General features: G+C 51.3%; 5 protein-coding genes across 5 annotated transcripts; 1 reads left to right on the top strand and 4 right to left on the bottom strand.

Annotated features, from left to right (window-relative positions):
* Positions 1-197: 197 nt before the first annotated feature.
* J7T55_015460 (cellulose-binding protein) lies at positions 198-1,779 on the bottom strand (the record flags this gene model as incomplete). Its single annotated transcript, XM_053139698.1, has 3 exons — positions 198-284; positions 346-1,011; positions 1,069-1,779. 3 exons carry the CDS (start codon positions 1,777-1,779, stop codon positions 198-200), a joined length of 1,464 nt encoding a protein of 487 aa, XP_052997185.1.
* Positions 1,780-2,810: 1,031 nt separating this feature from the next.
* Positions 2,811-4,807, bottom strand: J7T55_015459 (glycosylhydrolase 13-6; the record flags this gene model as incomplete). Its single annotated transcript, XM_053139697.1, has 6 exons — positions 2,811-2,922; positions 2,985-3,499; positions 3,553-3,576; positions 3,629-4,001; positions 4,057-4,273; positions 4,348-4,807. 6 exons carry the CDS (start codon positions 4,805-4,807, stop codon positions 2,811-2,813), a joined length of 1,701 nt encoding a protein of 566 aa, XP_052997184.1.
* A 1,578-nt stretch (positions 4,808-6,385) lies between these two features.
* On the top strand, positions 6,386-7,858 carry J7T55_015458 (uncharacterized protein; the record flags this gene model as incomplete). Its single annotated transcript, XM_053139695.1, has 1 exon — positions 6,386-7,858. One exon carries the CDS (start codon positions 6,386-6,388, stop codon positions 7,856-7,858), a length of 1,473 nt encoding a protein of 490 aa, XP_052997183.1.
* Positions 7,859-8,290: 432 nt separating this feature from the next.
* J7T55_015457 (alpha-galactosidase a) lies at positions 8,291-9,115 on the bottom strand (the record flags this gene model as incomplete). Its single annotated transcript, XM_053139694.1, has 1 exon — positions 8,291-9,115. The coding sequence occupies one exon, from the start codon at positions 9,113-9,115 to the stop codon at positions 8,291-8,293; it is 825 nt and encodes a 274-aa protein (XP_052997182.1).
* Positions 9,116-11,726: 2,611 nt separating this feature from the next.
* Positions 11,727-14,741, bottom strand: J7T55_015456 (uncharacterized protein; the record flags this gene model as incomplete). Its single annotated transcript, XM_053139693.1, has 2 exons — positions 11,727-13,001; positions 13,059-14,741. The coding sequence occupies 2 exons, from the start codon at positions 14,739-14,741 to the stop codon at positions 11,727-11,729; spliced, it is 2,958 nt and encodes a 985-aa protein (XP_052997181.1).
* Positions 14,742-15,103: the final 362 nt, after the last annotated feature.

Below are 15,103 nucleotides of genomic sequence, written 5' to 3'. Positions count from 1 at the left end.
CCAGGATGAGCCAACCATCCTCGTCCTGGTGTAGTTCAAATACTTTGATTCACTGAAGCAAAGCTAATGGTCATGATTATGCAGACTTTCATTACTGAATTCTATTTACTATTATTGTTATGAGACCGTGGCAACCCTTTCTTTCAATACTGGGTCCCACTCCCGCAGCCTCGACAGACGGCGTCCATCAAGACTAATTAAGACTGGGGAAAGAGAATGACCCGCTTGTACGAAGACAGGCTCATAGGCTGGTCATCATGCACAGTGATAATAATGTGCATCGTCTGTATTGATTTGTAGTCAGTAAATTGTTTCGATGGAGGTTGGTACAGTTAGATAACTTACCTCATTATCATTAGACGTAACATTCACCACAGACCCAGCCGCATTGAGAGGAGTAAACGTCACATTTGGTGAGATGCGAGGAATATCGCCCTCCAAGCGGAACGAAGGCTCCCTGTAGTGGAACCAGTCGAACGACAGCTCATCCGAGTCAGGGTCCCACGACTCGGAAGCATCCAGGACGACAGACTCGCCGAACGTGTACGGAATCTGAAGCGTACCACACGAGCCGTTGACAACTGCAACGGGCTGGTGGTTCGGGGCCGCAGACGCGTTGCCCGCGTTGACGGTCCACTGCATACGCGCGGCAAAGTCGTACTGGTAGGCCTCCCTCCAGCGCCAGATGCTGGCGAACTGGCTGAAGTAGGTCTCGTTGTTGACGCCGATGGCCCAGTCGGCCGCGTCGCTGAAGGTACCCTCGGCGTCCGACGACACCATCAGGATGTAGCGGCCGCCCCAGCCACCCCACTCAGGGTGCTCGGGCGTGTTAAGTCCGTTGGGGATGAGGCCGAGGAAGGACGGCGTGTCGCCCTCCATGATGTAGGACCAGTTCAGGTAGTGCGCGCCCAGTGGCCCGATGCGGATGTGCTCCTGGAGCCACTCGTTGCTCACCAACGACGAGTCTGGGCCGCCCTTGTCGAAGTGCCGGAAGAGTTCGCCCGAGATTCCCTGGTGGTTTGTCAGAGATATGTGTTCGGGGTTGATGGATCAAACGGAAAGACTTACATTCCAGGTAGCAATGGCGTACTCGCTAAAGCCGTGAATAGACACGATGTAGAACAACGTGGGGAAGTTGGTACGGATCCAAGCACCCGCGTCGTCCTGGTCCGAGATGGAATGTACCCGCAGCTTCCGCACGAAGGCTGCGACCTCTTCCTCGCTTCTCTCGTTCTTGACCTGGTTCAGCGCCTCAGCCAGCACGTTGGCTCCACCCCAGGCAAGCACCCAGAGCGGCTCTTCGCTGGCATCCACGCCAGCGATCAGAGCAGTCGAAGCATTGCTAGGAGTTGGCTCGTCCAATGCAGCCAGGCCGTACACTGGGTGTCCCGTGACGAGCTTAGCGGCGACCTCATCTGCTGGAGGATACACACCCGCCGCTGGGACGTTACTGTTGAGGTTGTCGACGACCTGGGAGTAGCCGTTGATGACACCGAAGATGGATGGCGTGTCGATCGAGTCGTTCTTCCATGTCGACGTGACGGCGGCGATGTTGACGATATCGAGCTCGTTTGCGTATGTTAGGAAGCGGACGAGACTCATCTGGTCGTCCGGCTCGTTGGAGATGTCTGTCATGACGAAGACACGGGTCTTGTTCTCATACTTTTCCGTCTCGCACAGGCCGTTGGCCTGGCGGGTCCGGATGGTACCGGCGAGCGCAGAGAGGGCGAAGCCGGACAGGGCGAGAAGCCCCCGGAGGGAGATAGCAGCACCACCCATTGTTGCTGTTGTAAGCTTGTCAATATGGGCAACAAGTACGAGTGCACTCAAGACTCGCTGGAGGACTGACCCTCAACTGCCGAGTGAAAGGAGGAGCCATTTATATATGTGCCGCCGAGGGCATCTGCCCACGACTCCATTGCTATTACTCGTGCAAGGCAGTAATCATTGGGATCTCCTCTTCTCATCCCCCTCCCGAACTCGGTATCTACTAGCCCACTGACTACTTGGCACGTCCCGTCGGCAAATTGCACCTTCGACGCAGTAGTCTAGTGTCTGTCTGCTGTGCTTATGCAATAGCACCCGAGGAGCCCACTCTTTGCGAGAGCGCGGCCCGATTAGAATAGTCGACCATGACGATGGGTTCACGGGACCAGCAAGAGTCTTTGCATTTTCCCCACATATCCCCGCGTCTTTCCCAGGAACAAGTGTGGGGTGCAGCGTGATGGTTCCCCATACTTTGGCAGCATGTTCCTGGCGGTGACGAAATTGCGGGAATACTTGTTAGCCGACTTGGGGGCCTAATCCGTCCTCGGCTTGGCCCAAAGGGTTCGCATTCGCCGAGGGTTCTGGATTCTGGATTGTGCAGACCAGCCAGTCCCCACAGGTATCCGCATCTCTCCCCCATGTATGCCGGTAGCTAGACGCATGTCATGAACCCATTGACACGGTATTTGGGCTTCTCTCGGCTTGCCCGGTCGGATAAAGTCCGTCGTGCCGACCTGACGATCATTCCACAAACCCGCCCATCGCTCTCCGTCGCTGTCCATCCTGCCGTCTCGGTCCCGAGATAGTTCTGAAGTCTTCACTGCAAAGGACTACAGAAGTGCGCGATGGCCTGTGTATGATCTGATTCTGCTCGTCTAATTCTATTGCTTGATCCGGGTCTATCCTCGCATGTTCGCGTCTCCGTCTATTCCATTTCACTCAATTCGACCTCCCCAAACTCCATAAGCATTGTTCTGGTGTCTGCTGTGTATAGCCCATATCCGATACCGCCCATGTCTTTTCTGTGCCATTTATCCCCCACCCTAAAGACCCATCGCGCTCATCCAGACAGGCTCTGTCTCTAGTCTTGGTTTGTGTAGCTCGTTCGCCGTCACCGGAGTGTCGTGAATTTCTCGGTTGTAGATGTTGCAGTCACTATTCCCTTGTCAGCCAGACTGTGTTCAAATAGTGACCGGTAATCAAGTCACAAAACTCACAACGAAAAGCAGTCAATCTCATCACGTCTCGGAGCTTGTCTGTTCACCCACACGGCCACACTTCTCGGCGAAGCTGCAAAGACACCCCAGCCCTCGCGGTCAATCACGATCTCGCCCCAGCAACCACCCAGGATGTCCGTCCATCTCTCGCCGGCGTGCTCCGGGCCGACAAACATCGTTTTCGTCGTATGAGTCCAACCATTGGTCACGACTACAGCCATGCCGGGGGTACCATATTGGGGATAGCCAAGTCTTGAGAAGCCCACGGAATGAGGATGGTCGAAGTAGTCGATTTGAGGTCCAAACGCATACAATTTGCGTGCCTGGACGATCTTAGGGAGAAGCTTACCCCCAAAAGGTGGCTCAACGAAGCCCTTCCCATCCGGTCGAGGGTAACCGTAGAGGTGGCCGTAGAACACACATGGGATGCCACAGTCCGCCCGGAGGAGGATGAAGGCATATGCCAGGGGCAGGAAATACTCCGCAATAGGAGCTGCCAGCGACTGTCCTTCCATCTAAAACCCAGTTGTCAGTGTCTGGCCAAGGTGGGTAGGTCAATTCAACAAACCGTGTCATGATTCGCAACGAAAGTCTGTGACGGTGTCAGCAATGGGATTGCGTCGAATATCTATGGTGCATCTTACCACAGCGTGTCTGGGCCGGATGGAAGCCAGAGAGCCATCAAAGACTGTTCGTAGGTCTGCTTTGTCCTGAAATGACAGCCTCGAGAAGTTGTTGACAAGTCTCACGTCAAAGAGTGAGATTCGGTCTCCCATGAAGCTGATGAACTTGGATAGCACATTCGAGTCGTCCCGCCAGTACTCCCCAACAATGAACCAGTCCCGTCCGACGGTTCGGTCGATATGGTGAACCAAATCTCGCAAAAAGCTTGCCGAATAGTGTTTGACGGCATCCAGGCGCAGACCACCTAGCCTGACCTGGGAGGCGAGCCACGTTACCCAATAGAATAAGTCTTGGCGGACCGCCGGGTGGTTGTGATCCACATCAGCAAACATCCTACATTGCGTCTCGTCAGCGATGAAGATACCCGGGGGCATGATCGCATGCATACAGGTAGTCATAGCTGCCGAGCTCCTCGTCGACATCCTGTGCCCACTCCTTGCCTTCGAACTTCCAAACGCCCTTGGAATGCGTCTTGTGGTCATAGTCGATCCCAGTAAAGTGTTCCTTGTTCCACTTCAAGGGACTGTACGCAGAACCCCGTCCAGGAAACTCATATCCAGACCAGGCCTCGATCACACACGACTCCTCGCAGACCTGGGTTCGATCTTCGACCTATTCAGCCAACTGAGCCCACAGCCCTCCCCGGAAGCGGAAAGCTCATCACGGGAACGAAACTCACCTTCACCGACGTACTTGGTGGCCACAACCTCCTCACTATAGTCCGCAGCCGCCTTGTGGTTCAGTACCGCGTCGAACAGGATGCGGATCCCGTACCGCCCGGCGTTCTCGGTCATTGCGACGAGCTCCTCCTTGGTACCCCACTTGGTGTGCCGGGAGCCCTTCTGGTCGAACTCGCCCAGATCGTACAGATCGTAAATATCGTAGCCGTTGCCCGTGTACCAGCTGGCCTTGCAGGCCGGGGGGATCCACATGCTCGTGACGCCGAGGGCCGCGAGACTGGGCAGCACCTTCTCCAGGCGGCGCCAGTGCTGGTGGTCGGCCGGGACGTACCACTCGAAGCCCTGAAACATGGTCTGGTTCTTTGCATTCGGCGGCGGAACGACGCCCGCTGGCCGGGGTGGTATAGGCGGCTGTCCATGAAAGGGGCCGAAACCCTGTTGATGGCCGTTCATGGTCATGACGGGAAGCAATCGCTCATGTCTCTGGGTTGTTGAGAGATCAAGGAGGATCGATAGAGTGTAACAGGGGATAAATAGCCAAGATATGAGCTAAATATGGCGGTTGGCTGAGTTCGAGCGAAAGAGCCTGCGACGGTGTTGAGGACAGCTCCAACAGTCTCCAAGCTCTGACGTGAGCCCCGGCGATGCACGATAACGTAATCAGTCCGCGCTGCACTGCCCCCTGAGCTTTCATCAACTGGTTTTCTACGAAAGACTGGTCCAAGATAGTGGGACAACTGACGTTGAAATGACTCGTTCCCCTTATTTTGTCCTCTGGATTAAGGTGAATGGATGGGTATCCTTCCCCAATTCCGCTGCGAAATGTTCCGACCTAGGCTCGCTGTTTCTTTGAAATATTTTGAAGTCGTTCTACTAGTGCTTCGATCTATCAGCCAGGAGATTAAGCAACATAAATCCGTGGGAAAAAGATATCCGAAACGTTAGCAAGGATTTTTTGATTGAAATGAAATTAGCAAGCCACATCAGTCTGCATTTCCCAAGTAGAGTCAAGGGACGAGCATATTTAGATTGGCCGTCGTTATGAGTGTCGACATCGATGCCGGTATTGAAACTCATAAAATGGAAAGTAATACATAGAATGAAACGCTACAACTTCTCTTTAGAGCGATGGGAACCTAATACAAGCGGTGTACGCCTCAGGGCGCTTTGTTGTCTCAGTTTCTTAGGCTCTCCCTATCCGTGGCTTGGTGCTTCCACACCGCCGCTATTGTGTACTGCCGCCAAGCTTACCTATCCGCTCGGTAGCAATTTCTGACCCGACTTAACCGTTGTCATCCAGGAATGAGATGGGCATGATAGAGAATAACACGAAGGCCAAAGAATTTCCTCAGTCCAGCAATCTCAGACACCGAGGTAGTGACAATCGGTTCATAACAGCTCAAAGCTTGAAAACCCTGCTCGGGATGTCAAGGCTAACGAACGCACGCTTTTTCGAAGCATTCTTCCAACGCAGTTGAGTAAAGAGCATATGAGGTTGGATCAGTAATTCTGACCGTCTTGGGCCCGCCGTTCTGTCGCTAATATTGATCATTCCGCTTGCCTGGGGCTCAGCCGAGGCAGTGAAATAGGAGCCAGCTCATCTGCGGCGCAGTGTATCCCATTTTGTGAGCTGACATGCATCAGTCTAACTTGTGCAGTAGCTTGATACGGGACGGAAGGATCGAGGCCGGTCGCTAGACAGGCACCAGACACGACTTCCACTACAGTTTTAACGTTATATCATGCCGATTTCGGGAAACTGTGACTTCAATTCATCCGACATACACAAGAGTCGGGCTCTCTATTGTCGATTGATCTCGTGATCGGGAGAACATAGGACCATCAAAGAATCAATGTACTTAAAGTTACATGATAGAAAAAATCAGAAAGAGAAGGGGGTTTGCAGCTCCAAGTCGTGATATAAAGGTCGCTTTGCCTTCAAAAAGACTGTGATGCTTGTAGACCAACCGAAAACGCATTATCCCCCCAACTGCTTCTCAGAACTTGGCTAGGCTATTATCTATTCACATAATCACTATGTTAATTGTACAAGTGCTCCTTATAACAGCGAGGGCGGCATTAACTGCTAATGCCAGCGCCCAGCGGGCATCCAGCCTCGATGCCAGCACCACTTGTAACGAAACCTGCAAAGAGCTCGTTCTTCGTGTTTCATCCTGGGAAGCGGAGCAGAGAGCTTCAGACTTCTCCTTTTACACTGTCCCGGAAAATTACTCTTCTGCCCTTGCGCCGGGCACCATTTTGTCACTGGAACGGACGACAAACTTGACAAATTACACAGTCCCGACGCCGCTGACCATGTCTCGAATGCTCTATACCACCGAAGACCTGAATGGAACTGTAATTCCAGCGTCGGCTTACATTCTTTGGCCATCAAGTCCTCTCCGAGTACCGGTAGCAAATTCGTCATCAAACAACACGCAGTGGCCGATGGTCGCGTGGGCTCATGGCACCTCGGGAGGTCTATCGCCCTGCGCTCCAAGCAACTACCGGAGCCTCCAGTACCACTTTCAGGTGCCCTTCACCCTCGCGCTACAGGGCTACGTGGTCGTGGCACCAGACTACGCAGGCCTCGGCGTCGGCAAGCTTCCCAACGGAGACACCATCGGACACCCATGGGCAGCATGGCCGGCGCAGGCAAACGACATCGCAAACGCCATCAAGGCGGCACGCAATGCTTTCCCCCAAGTTCTCGATGCCAACGGACCCTTCGTGGCGATGGGTCATTCCCAGGGCGCCGCCGCTGTGTGGTCATTCGCAGAACGTCAGGTTCAAAAACCGGTGGCGGGCTACAAAGGGGCAGTGGCCTTCGCGCCGCCCACGGGCATTATCGAGCAGGTCAGGAGGGCCCGATCTGACTACGCCGCAAACAAGACGCAGCTGTGGACAAATGCCTTCCTCAGTTTCCAGACGCCGCTCATCAAGGGCATCACCGCTGCGTATCCGTCCCTCAATCTCTCAGGCATGACAGAGCTTGGTCGAGATAGATGGGTCAATGTCCAGGAGGCTGTTCAGGGGTGCCTGCCGACGAAGCAAGTAGCGAGTATCGGTGCCCCTTCGGTGGAGATGGCATATCGTAACTGGACGGAGCAACCCACGGTTCTTGAGTTTGAGAAGAGGGCTGCAACTGGACGGAAACCCTTCAAAGGCCCATTTCTAATTATGTCTGGAGACTTAGACTCTATAACGGATATCAACAACCTGAAGGAGACTGTCAGAGATACTTGTGGCACTTTCGACACAAAAGGTGTCCAGGAGAGTTTACAATTTGTCGAGTATACTGGGCAGAACCATTTTCCCGTCATTCAGGCCAGCCAGAGTAAGTGGTTTAATTGGGCCAGGGAGAGATTCTTTTCGTCTGCAAATCCAGATCCCGGGTGCAGTTTTGAGGTTGTCAAGGGTTTTAGGGGCGAGGAAGCTCTCAACTCATTGTTTCCAAACTTTCTACTGGAAACTGCGGGCCGAGGCGACAGCTGGAAATACTCGCTCTAATGCGCAACACCTGTCTAGACTAAGAATGATGTGTTATGAGAACCGTTCATGCGCCGGTTCTACAGACGTTACGAATCTGATCAGCATTGACATGGACGTCGGCATGTTAATGATTTAGTCTATATCGCGGTACACACATATCGATTACTCGCATAATACATTTATCTTCTCGAGTATTCTCTAACCATGATCTATCTGCGATAACCCTGATGCCGGAACATTGAGAGCTGTGCATAGCTGTCTCGAATTTATTACAATCACGATGACATAATTTTTTGCTTCAAAACCGCATACAGGAATCTGTAACATCATCAAGTAGAGATTGAGAACTGCAGCGCATTTTTACGAATCCTCAGGTCAATCGAAGACAGAATTTTTATGTTGCTCGGTTGCACGCCGAAATCAGCATGACAGCATCAAGTGGTAGACTCATCATGAGCGCACTTCAACCAAGGGTCTGGTAGTGCCACGGCCTGTCTCTTCAGCCAGTTCAGCCGGAAGTGACTCCAGCTCCGCGTGCGCTTTTGCCTCTTCGTAGTCCTCTGCGTGCTCGAAATCAACCAGATAAATACTTCCTGGTGGATCATCTCGGATAATGAAGTTATACCTGTTGATATCTCCATGCACCAGTCCCAAGTCCCCCAGGCTGTGCAGTCGCCTCAGCAGAGCCTCGCACCGTGGCAAGTCATCCAAGCACGCAAACCTGCCCTCGACCTTCTCCATCAGGAAGCCAATCACACGGCCATTCTCCGTCAGATGACCCAGAATTTCTGGCGCAATGGGCCGTCCATCGTCTGGTTGTCGACTTTCAGCCAGAACGCAATATGCCCATGTCTCATGAGTAAGCCTTGGAATCTGCCACCCGAAGCAAGCAATTTTGGCGATTGCTTCTCGCCCTTGATAGCGCGTCTCATAGACACCGAATTTGAGACGTTTGATGTACGGCAGGGATAGCACATCTATTCGCTTCTCGTGCCAAGTGAAGGTGACTTCTTCGAGGGGTTCATCGGACATTGTGACTGTGAGAGAGCCATCTATGTTACGGCCGAGATGCATCTTGGTCCATGGAGTATCGGGGAACTCCGGCAATTGGGGAATGAGAAGGTTAGGGCGGCTCATGGTGTCCTCATCGAAGACGTCGGCGGGGATGGTCAGGTAGTGAACTCGTTGACCAGCACGAATGCGGTACATCCCTTGCTCGTCATTAACTTCTTGGGATAGCACCTCAATTGAGGTCCTTGGCACGGCCCTCGCCATGTTGGGCGTGGCTTGCTCCGGACTGTGCACCCCGAGGGTGGGGATGGTGTAATGTCCACAACGCAACGCGGGGAAGTCGCGAGCGGACTCTCAGCGTAGAATTATAGGTAAAGCGACTACATGTGCCGCCTGTGCATCGCAGCCCGCAGATGCGCACGGCACACACGCCCGGAAAAGAACACCAAACCAGCAGTACAAGTACAACGAATTGGTCAAAATTCGCGTTCATATTCCTGATCAGGTGATGGAACATCCCATCTCCGAATTTTCCAAGCTCCGTCCATGCAGTTCCCACCAAAATGTATCGCCATCATCGTCATGCTTCAATTTTCCTCCTGCCGTCTAGAAATCAAATGCTATAGAGTTTCAATGCTGAGCAATGTCGAATTTGTTTCGAATACCCAGTCTTCGAGGAAGATCGCCATGCCGCACATGATTTAGGCGACGACATGGTATGCCACTCCGAGTGTAGAACATGGACCGAACATGGACCGATCATCACTTAAAGCCTTTGAGTAATAAATGTTCGTTAAAAATGCTGGGCCTTGGAGCGATAAGAGTACAATCAATGCCATTTCAGATTCAAGGTCCGCAAAGCCCAGCTGAAGCAGGTTATGAAGCCCTGGTGTCGTCAGAAGATCACACTTTGCAGAGTCTGATAGATTTAAAGCTCGTTGCAGATACTTGCAATTATACAGATCCTCCCCAGCATAGATCTGATGCGAAACCGCCTTGGTTAGACTGTGCACACCTATAGACTGAGATCGTAAGGTCTATGTCGGCACTAACGCTGACGAGCTTGTACAATTCCTACCGGGCGAGTGTGTTTATGAGAATCCGTGCACATATGGATTTCGTAATATGTACGGAAGTCTGGCGTAGCTTTTCGGACGAGTACAAACATTTGACTGACAGTTGACCGGGCACCCACTTGTCACGCCGGATTTCAGTTCAGACACTGCCAGCGAGTTTCTTCGCAAGTTTGGGGAGATAAGTGTGAATCATACTCTGTACAATTCGCATCCACCCGGTTCAGAGAGCAGCGCGGAGCTAAGATACGGAATGAACGCATTTGATTTCGAGCCTACTGAGGGCTGCTGACGCGTATGATGCATGACCCGTCGCCTTTCAATGTACCAAAAGCGATTGCACGATGCTATTCGACAATCAAATGAAAGATGGCATATCGAGATGTTCTAGCAGTCCATGTGCCAGCTCGGCTGGCAATCTGTCGAATTCACCGAGGGATGAGGGGCGAATTTGGGGCTGCAATGCTTCCACTGGCTCAGGTGTTTCACTGATAATCATCAATAACCGTGTGAGGCACGTATATTGGTGCGAGAAGACAGATAATCAGAGAGAAGAGAAAAGTGTCAATCTCTCAAGGCTCACCCCCGGCATCTTGGCAAGAGAAATGTTGATTTGAATGCGTAGTGTTAGCCAATGAAGTTGACCAAGAGATCTTGGTCAGATGAAGACAATCCAAGGAAATGAGAGAAATGTGTCCAAAGAATTAATCATAATCGACACGATTTAGCCCTCAAGTTCCTTTCCTTGCCACTAGGAGGTACTATCTACATTGTCTCAGCTTTGCTTCTTCGTACTTCATGTCATGTCTCCGGCCGAACTCAAGCTTCAGTTCACTTTCCATTTGAAAGAACTTGGGAGACCCTGGGGGGAAATCCAACGTCAGAAGCCAACAGAAACGTCATGACATACTCGAACCCCGCAAATTAAGCGATACGACATCCTAACCAAGTTTCAGTAAGTCGGAGATAGAGGCACAATTAGCCTGTCGCAAAGCATTCGTTCAATGGGGCCTATGGAGGCAACGTCTTGATCGCAAAGATTCCTCTATGTCGCCCAACTCTCTCGAAGTGCATCTTTTGAATTTCATCTGCTCATTTGCATGATCCGAGAACTCCATCTATGTTGAAAGTTTATAGACGCGCTGGGAACTTACACGCTTCCTCTCTCTTAAAAAGGAAGTCAGCGTCCGCAATCAGACGCCGACCTTTCAATGCAGGCTTTGGCATCTTAAAGAATCTCATGCCTAGATATGCCAGGAAAGAAAACATTTCCCTCAAGCTGACCTCTTATTGATGAGGCACCCAAGTTTTCAAGAATAGAATGCAGTTCTCTTTCAGTGACAAATCAAACCAGCCACCAGGATACCAATTCAATGTACCTCTCTAGCTGGACTAGAGGAAAGATCAGGGTGCTCTATGTTCTAAGAGACCGCTCAAGAAAGGAAAAGACTTTGTATGAATAGTCAATATTGGATGCAAAGGACTTTTATGTCGGCATGGCATTGTTGAGAAGCCAGGCCATTTTAGAGACAGCAGATATCCCTACCAGTAGGCCTACAGAATGGCTTTCAGCACTATTTCACATCTTAGTATCGAAATAAATACTAGTCATTAATTTGAACTCAAAGATATAACGATTTGTAAAACATTGAGCATTAATAGAAAAGGGTGTGTGATCATCGATTGGCCTTAAAACTTTCACCCCAAACATAATTGAGCATTATTCTATGTGATTACATCTTGCTTTTCAGGTATATAAAGATGAAGGTAAAATTTACTTGTGCTTGTACTGGTTTCAGCGTTCACCAGAGTGTGTTCGTATTCGATCGGTGCACTCCCCCTGGACTGGGCCAAGCAGGGGTCGGTTCAGTGACCCCCGAAGGCCGTGTCGGAAAGGTCACCCTTTGCTTTAATGAAGTGGGCGGCTCAATTTGTGCTTGATTCTGATTGACTCCGGGCCCCTCTGGAGTAGACCTTTTCTGCCCGAACCATGGCCACCCCCCCGACCATCCCATGAAGCCCCCTCGTGTCGTTTCAGTTTGGGATGTCCGCGATGGCCCGGCCCCTCCAACAACGATAGAAGTAAGATGCAGGTCTGGAGACTTTTCTGTCTGGACTCGCTGTTTTCCACCCTCTTTGGTGGCTAAGCTGTCCTTCATGGTTGAGATCGCGGGAGAGCGAAGACGTTTCGAATTGTATCCATCTACCACCCAGCGCTGCTCCGGGGCCACTGCTTCTCCAAGACAGAAGAAATTGGAGTCAACGAGAGGCCCGCCGATGATTTTCCAGTGAGGAGAAATCAAGTTGTCCCCTGACCCGGCAGAAGCTGAAGCCGTGGGTCCATTTCGATCTGCGCCCGCAAGATAGAATGGGTTCATTTCACGCCAAACATGCATCCTGCGGATGATCTGGCAGCTGTACATTCTTCGTGGTGGTTGCTCTTTATCTGGTTCGTCCCGATAGATCTCGACCAACAATCCGATTTCAGGCGGCGATTCTACTGGTCGTGGTCTGGAAAGTATGATCGCTAACGGGGTCTTCGGATTGCGGCTCGCGATCCCAGTCAGAAAGGGTGGTGCACGTGGATCCGCGGGCTTTGCGCTATACCATTCCACAAGGTCTCGATTTGCGGGAAATTTGAAGGCTGGGGCAACTGTGCCTTGGTCCATCCGGTCCATCCCAAGAATTTCACGCCGAGCACGGTCGCCAATAGTATGCAGCAAGAATCCGGGGTACTTGACTTCCAGGCCATTATCAAGCAGGTCTGTTTTCCCAGTCCAACGACTAAGTGGATTCGGGTAGTCGATTTCGTGAGCAGACAACCACGTTTTGGGCGCCCAGCCGAATCCCTTGTGGTCCTTAACCTTGTCGCCGGGAAGGAAGATGATACCAGGAGGGATTGCACCGCGATAAGACCCATGAAACGTCTTCCAAAATTCTGTGACCAACTGCTCTCTTAGTTTGTCATCAACGTCTTCGAGCTTGGTAAGACCGGCTTCTTCTATTTGAGTGCCTTGATATTTGAGACCAAGCAGAGTTGCGAGAGCAAGCGTTTCGTGTGCAGTGTTGCTTGTTGTCTACATGACGGCCAAATTAGTATCGTGGCTGCAGCTCCACAATATAAATATACATACCCTCCATCGCGCAGCGGACCACGCACTTGCGATCCAAAAAGCGGCTTTCTCTGGCGACATGTGCGTTCGTTGATCCTCACGATCACCCTTGCCCATTATGTTCTGTGCAAGCATATCTTTCACTGTACCCGTGAGCGGAGATTTGAGTTCGTTGTCAATGAGATATCCCAGGTCCTCTTTTAGTTCGTCGTAGCTGATCAGGTTCTTCCAGTCCAAGCTCTCGGTTCTTTCGAGAAATGCAAAATGGAGTTGCTCGCTCAAAAATGATTCCTGAAGTGTCCAAAGTCGTCTCATCCAGAAACTCGCAAGTATCTTCATGGCTGTCTGGGTTGGCTTGTCCTTGGCTCCGTCCGTGCTGCACAGCCCGTTGTCTAGCACCACTGTGTATGTTGACTGATCGAAAACTTGGAAGATTTGGCCTATTGCCTTCTTCTTGGTCTTTTTCTCGTCCCTCGTCATGTTCTCTTTTACAGGAACTACGAGGGTGTCCATCCAAAATCCAATATCCTTACCATTGTTGACGCGTTTCAGTTGACGTCTGATGAACTTGAGCTGGCATGTGTGGAGCTTGTTCTCTTTCTCGTTTCCCCAGCCATCAGACCAGACATGTGAAATTGTTGCGAAAGTCCTGTCTCCTTTCTTTGGAAGGGCTTCCACCCTTAGCTCCACTGGTTCCTCACTGTCGTCGTTTGAAAACCTCAGCACTGGTATATCGGACGCTTGAGTTGAGCCCCTCCCTTGCAGTACCAGCGTCACCTCATCCATATTTGGACCAACCATCTCACAGCCACCATCTTGGTCCTGGTATTTGCAGCCCGGGACGCAAAGAGGAGAATATGCCGAGCTGCTGTTAAGTGTTTTCGCGTGGCACTCATCCTGCGTACAGTGCTCGTGGCGATCAATCATTCTCTTGGAGTGCTTGTAAGCGTAATACGCTTGCAATAGTAGCGTGGCGTTGGACCTGAGTTGGCCCTTGAGAAGAAGCACCGCCCGAGGGCACCATCGATCTTCAAGCATTCTCATGAAAACCCACCGCGGTGGTCCCCAACCGTCATCGTCATCGCCATGCCAGCCTTGCAAAAACGTGCTCTCGCCGTCATCTCCAGAGCCTTCCATTATTCTGGATTTGACCTGCCACAAGCACTCACCCAGAGTCATCAAAGCCATGGCCTTCTCGTCTGATAGATGGTTGGCTACCTCGTTGCGCTCAATGCGGTATTCGACATGGTCCTTCTCGATGTTGTAGCCACAATTTCTTCGTACCACTTGCCGGGCTTTTTCCAGGACGTATTCGACTTGTATCATCCGGGCCCACAGATCCTGTGGATTGTTTTTCTCCCAATCCACCCATCTCTTCAAGGCCGCATTTAGAGACTTTGTACTCAGCCAAGGTCCTGAGTGAAGCTCGTCGATCGTTAAGATAGGATTTCCATCTTCCTGAACCACCACAAAGATCAATCCAAAGAATAACCACGCTGTAAGCAGAGTGTCTAGACTTTGATGTGGTGTGTTCTCATCCCCATGTGTCTCAAGCTTGTAGCCCAGCTGTAGTTCCCATCCTAGCTGTTTGGGGAATTTGTGGAATTCTTCCTTTGTCCGCGGTAGGCGTGCACCTGAGAGATCCTTGGCGATATATTCAACCTGGATTACATCGACTCCATAATCTTCTGATAAATGATCCATGTTGATCAGAAAAAAAGGACCTGCGAAGTAGAAGAACTCAGGACTAGGCGTATTGGGGAACCGAGCCACGGATTTAGATCGCGGACATAACCTGCGCTTCTGGCTTTCAGGCACGTAGTCTATACTGGTAGGGTGCAAATAGAAGAAATCAATTTAATCGAGAACAGACGGGCCTCAGGCTGCCAACTTCCACTATTTATAAGTTCAATCCTTATTGGTAAGCCTAGGTACAGAGTGCTTGATTGGAGTCCCTGCAAGCCAAGCCTGAGTCCTGGGCCTCTATTGATAGTCAGGGGGGGCCCCGGCAGAATTGATCGCCCTTAAGGAAATTGATGGTACTACAATATTCAACGCCACCGACT

This window comes from Diaporthe amygdali (assembly GCF_026229845.1).
Source record: "Diaporthe amygdali strain CAA958 chromosome Unknown NODE_5_length_1802954_cov_64_987939, whole genome shotgun sequence".
In the NCBI taxonomy this organism is placed as follows: domain Eukaryota; kingdom Fungi; phylum Ascomycota; class Sordariomycetes; order Diaporthales; family Diaporthaceae; genus Diaporthe; species Diaporthe amygdali.
Note: the sequence above shows the minus strand (reverse complement) of the source record. Positions and strands in the feature narration are given on the sequence as shown.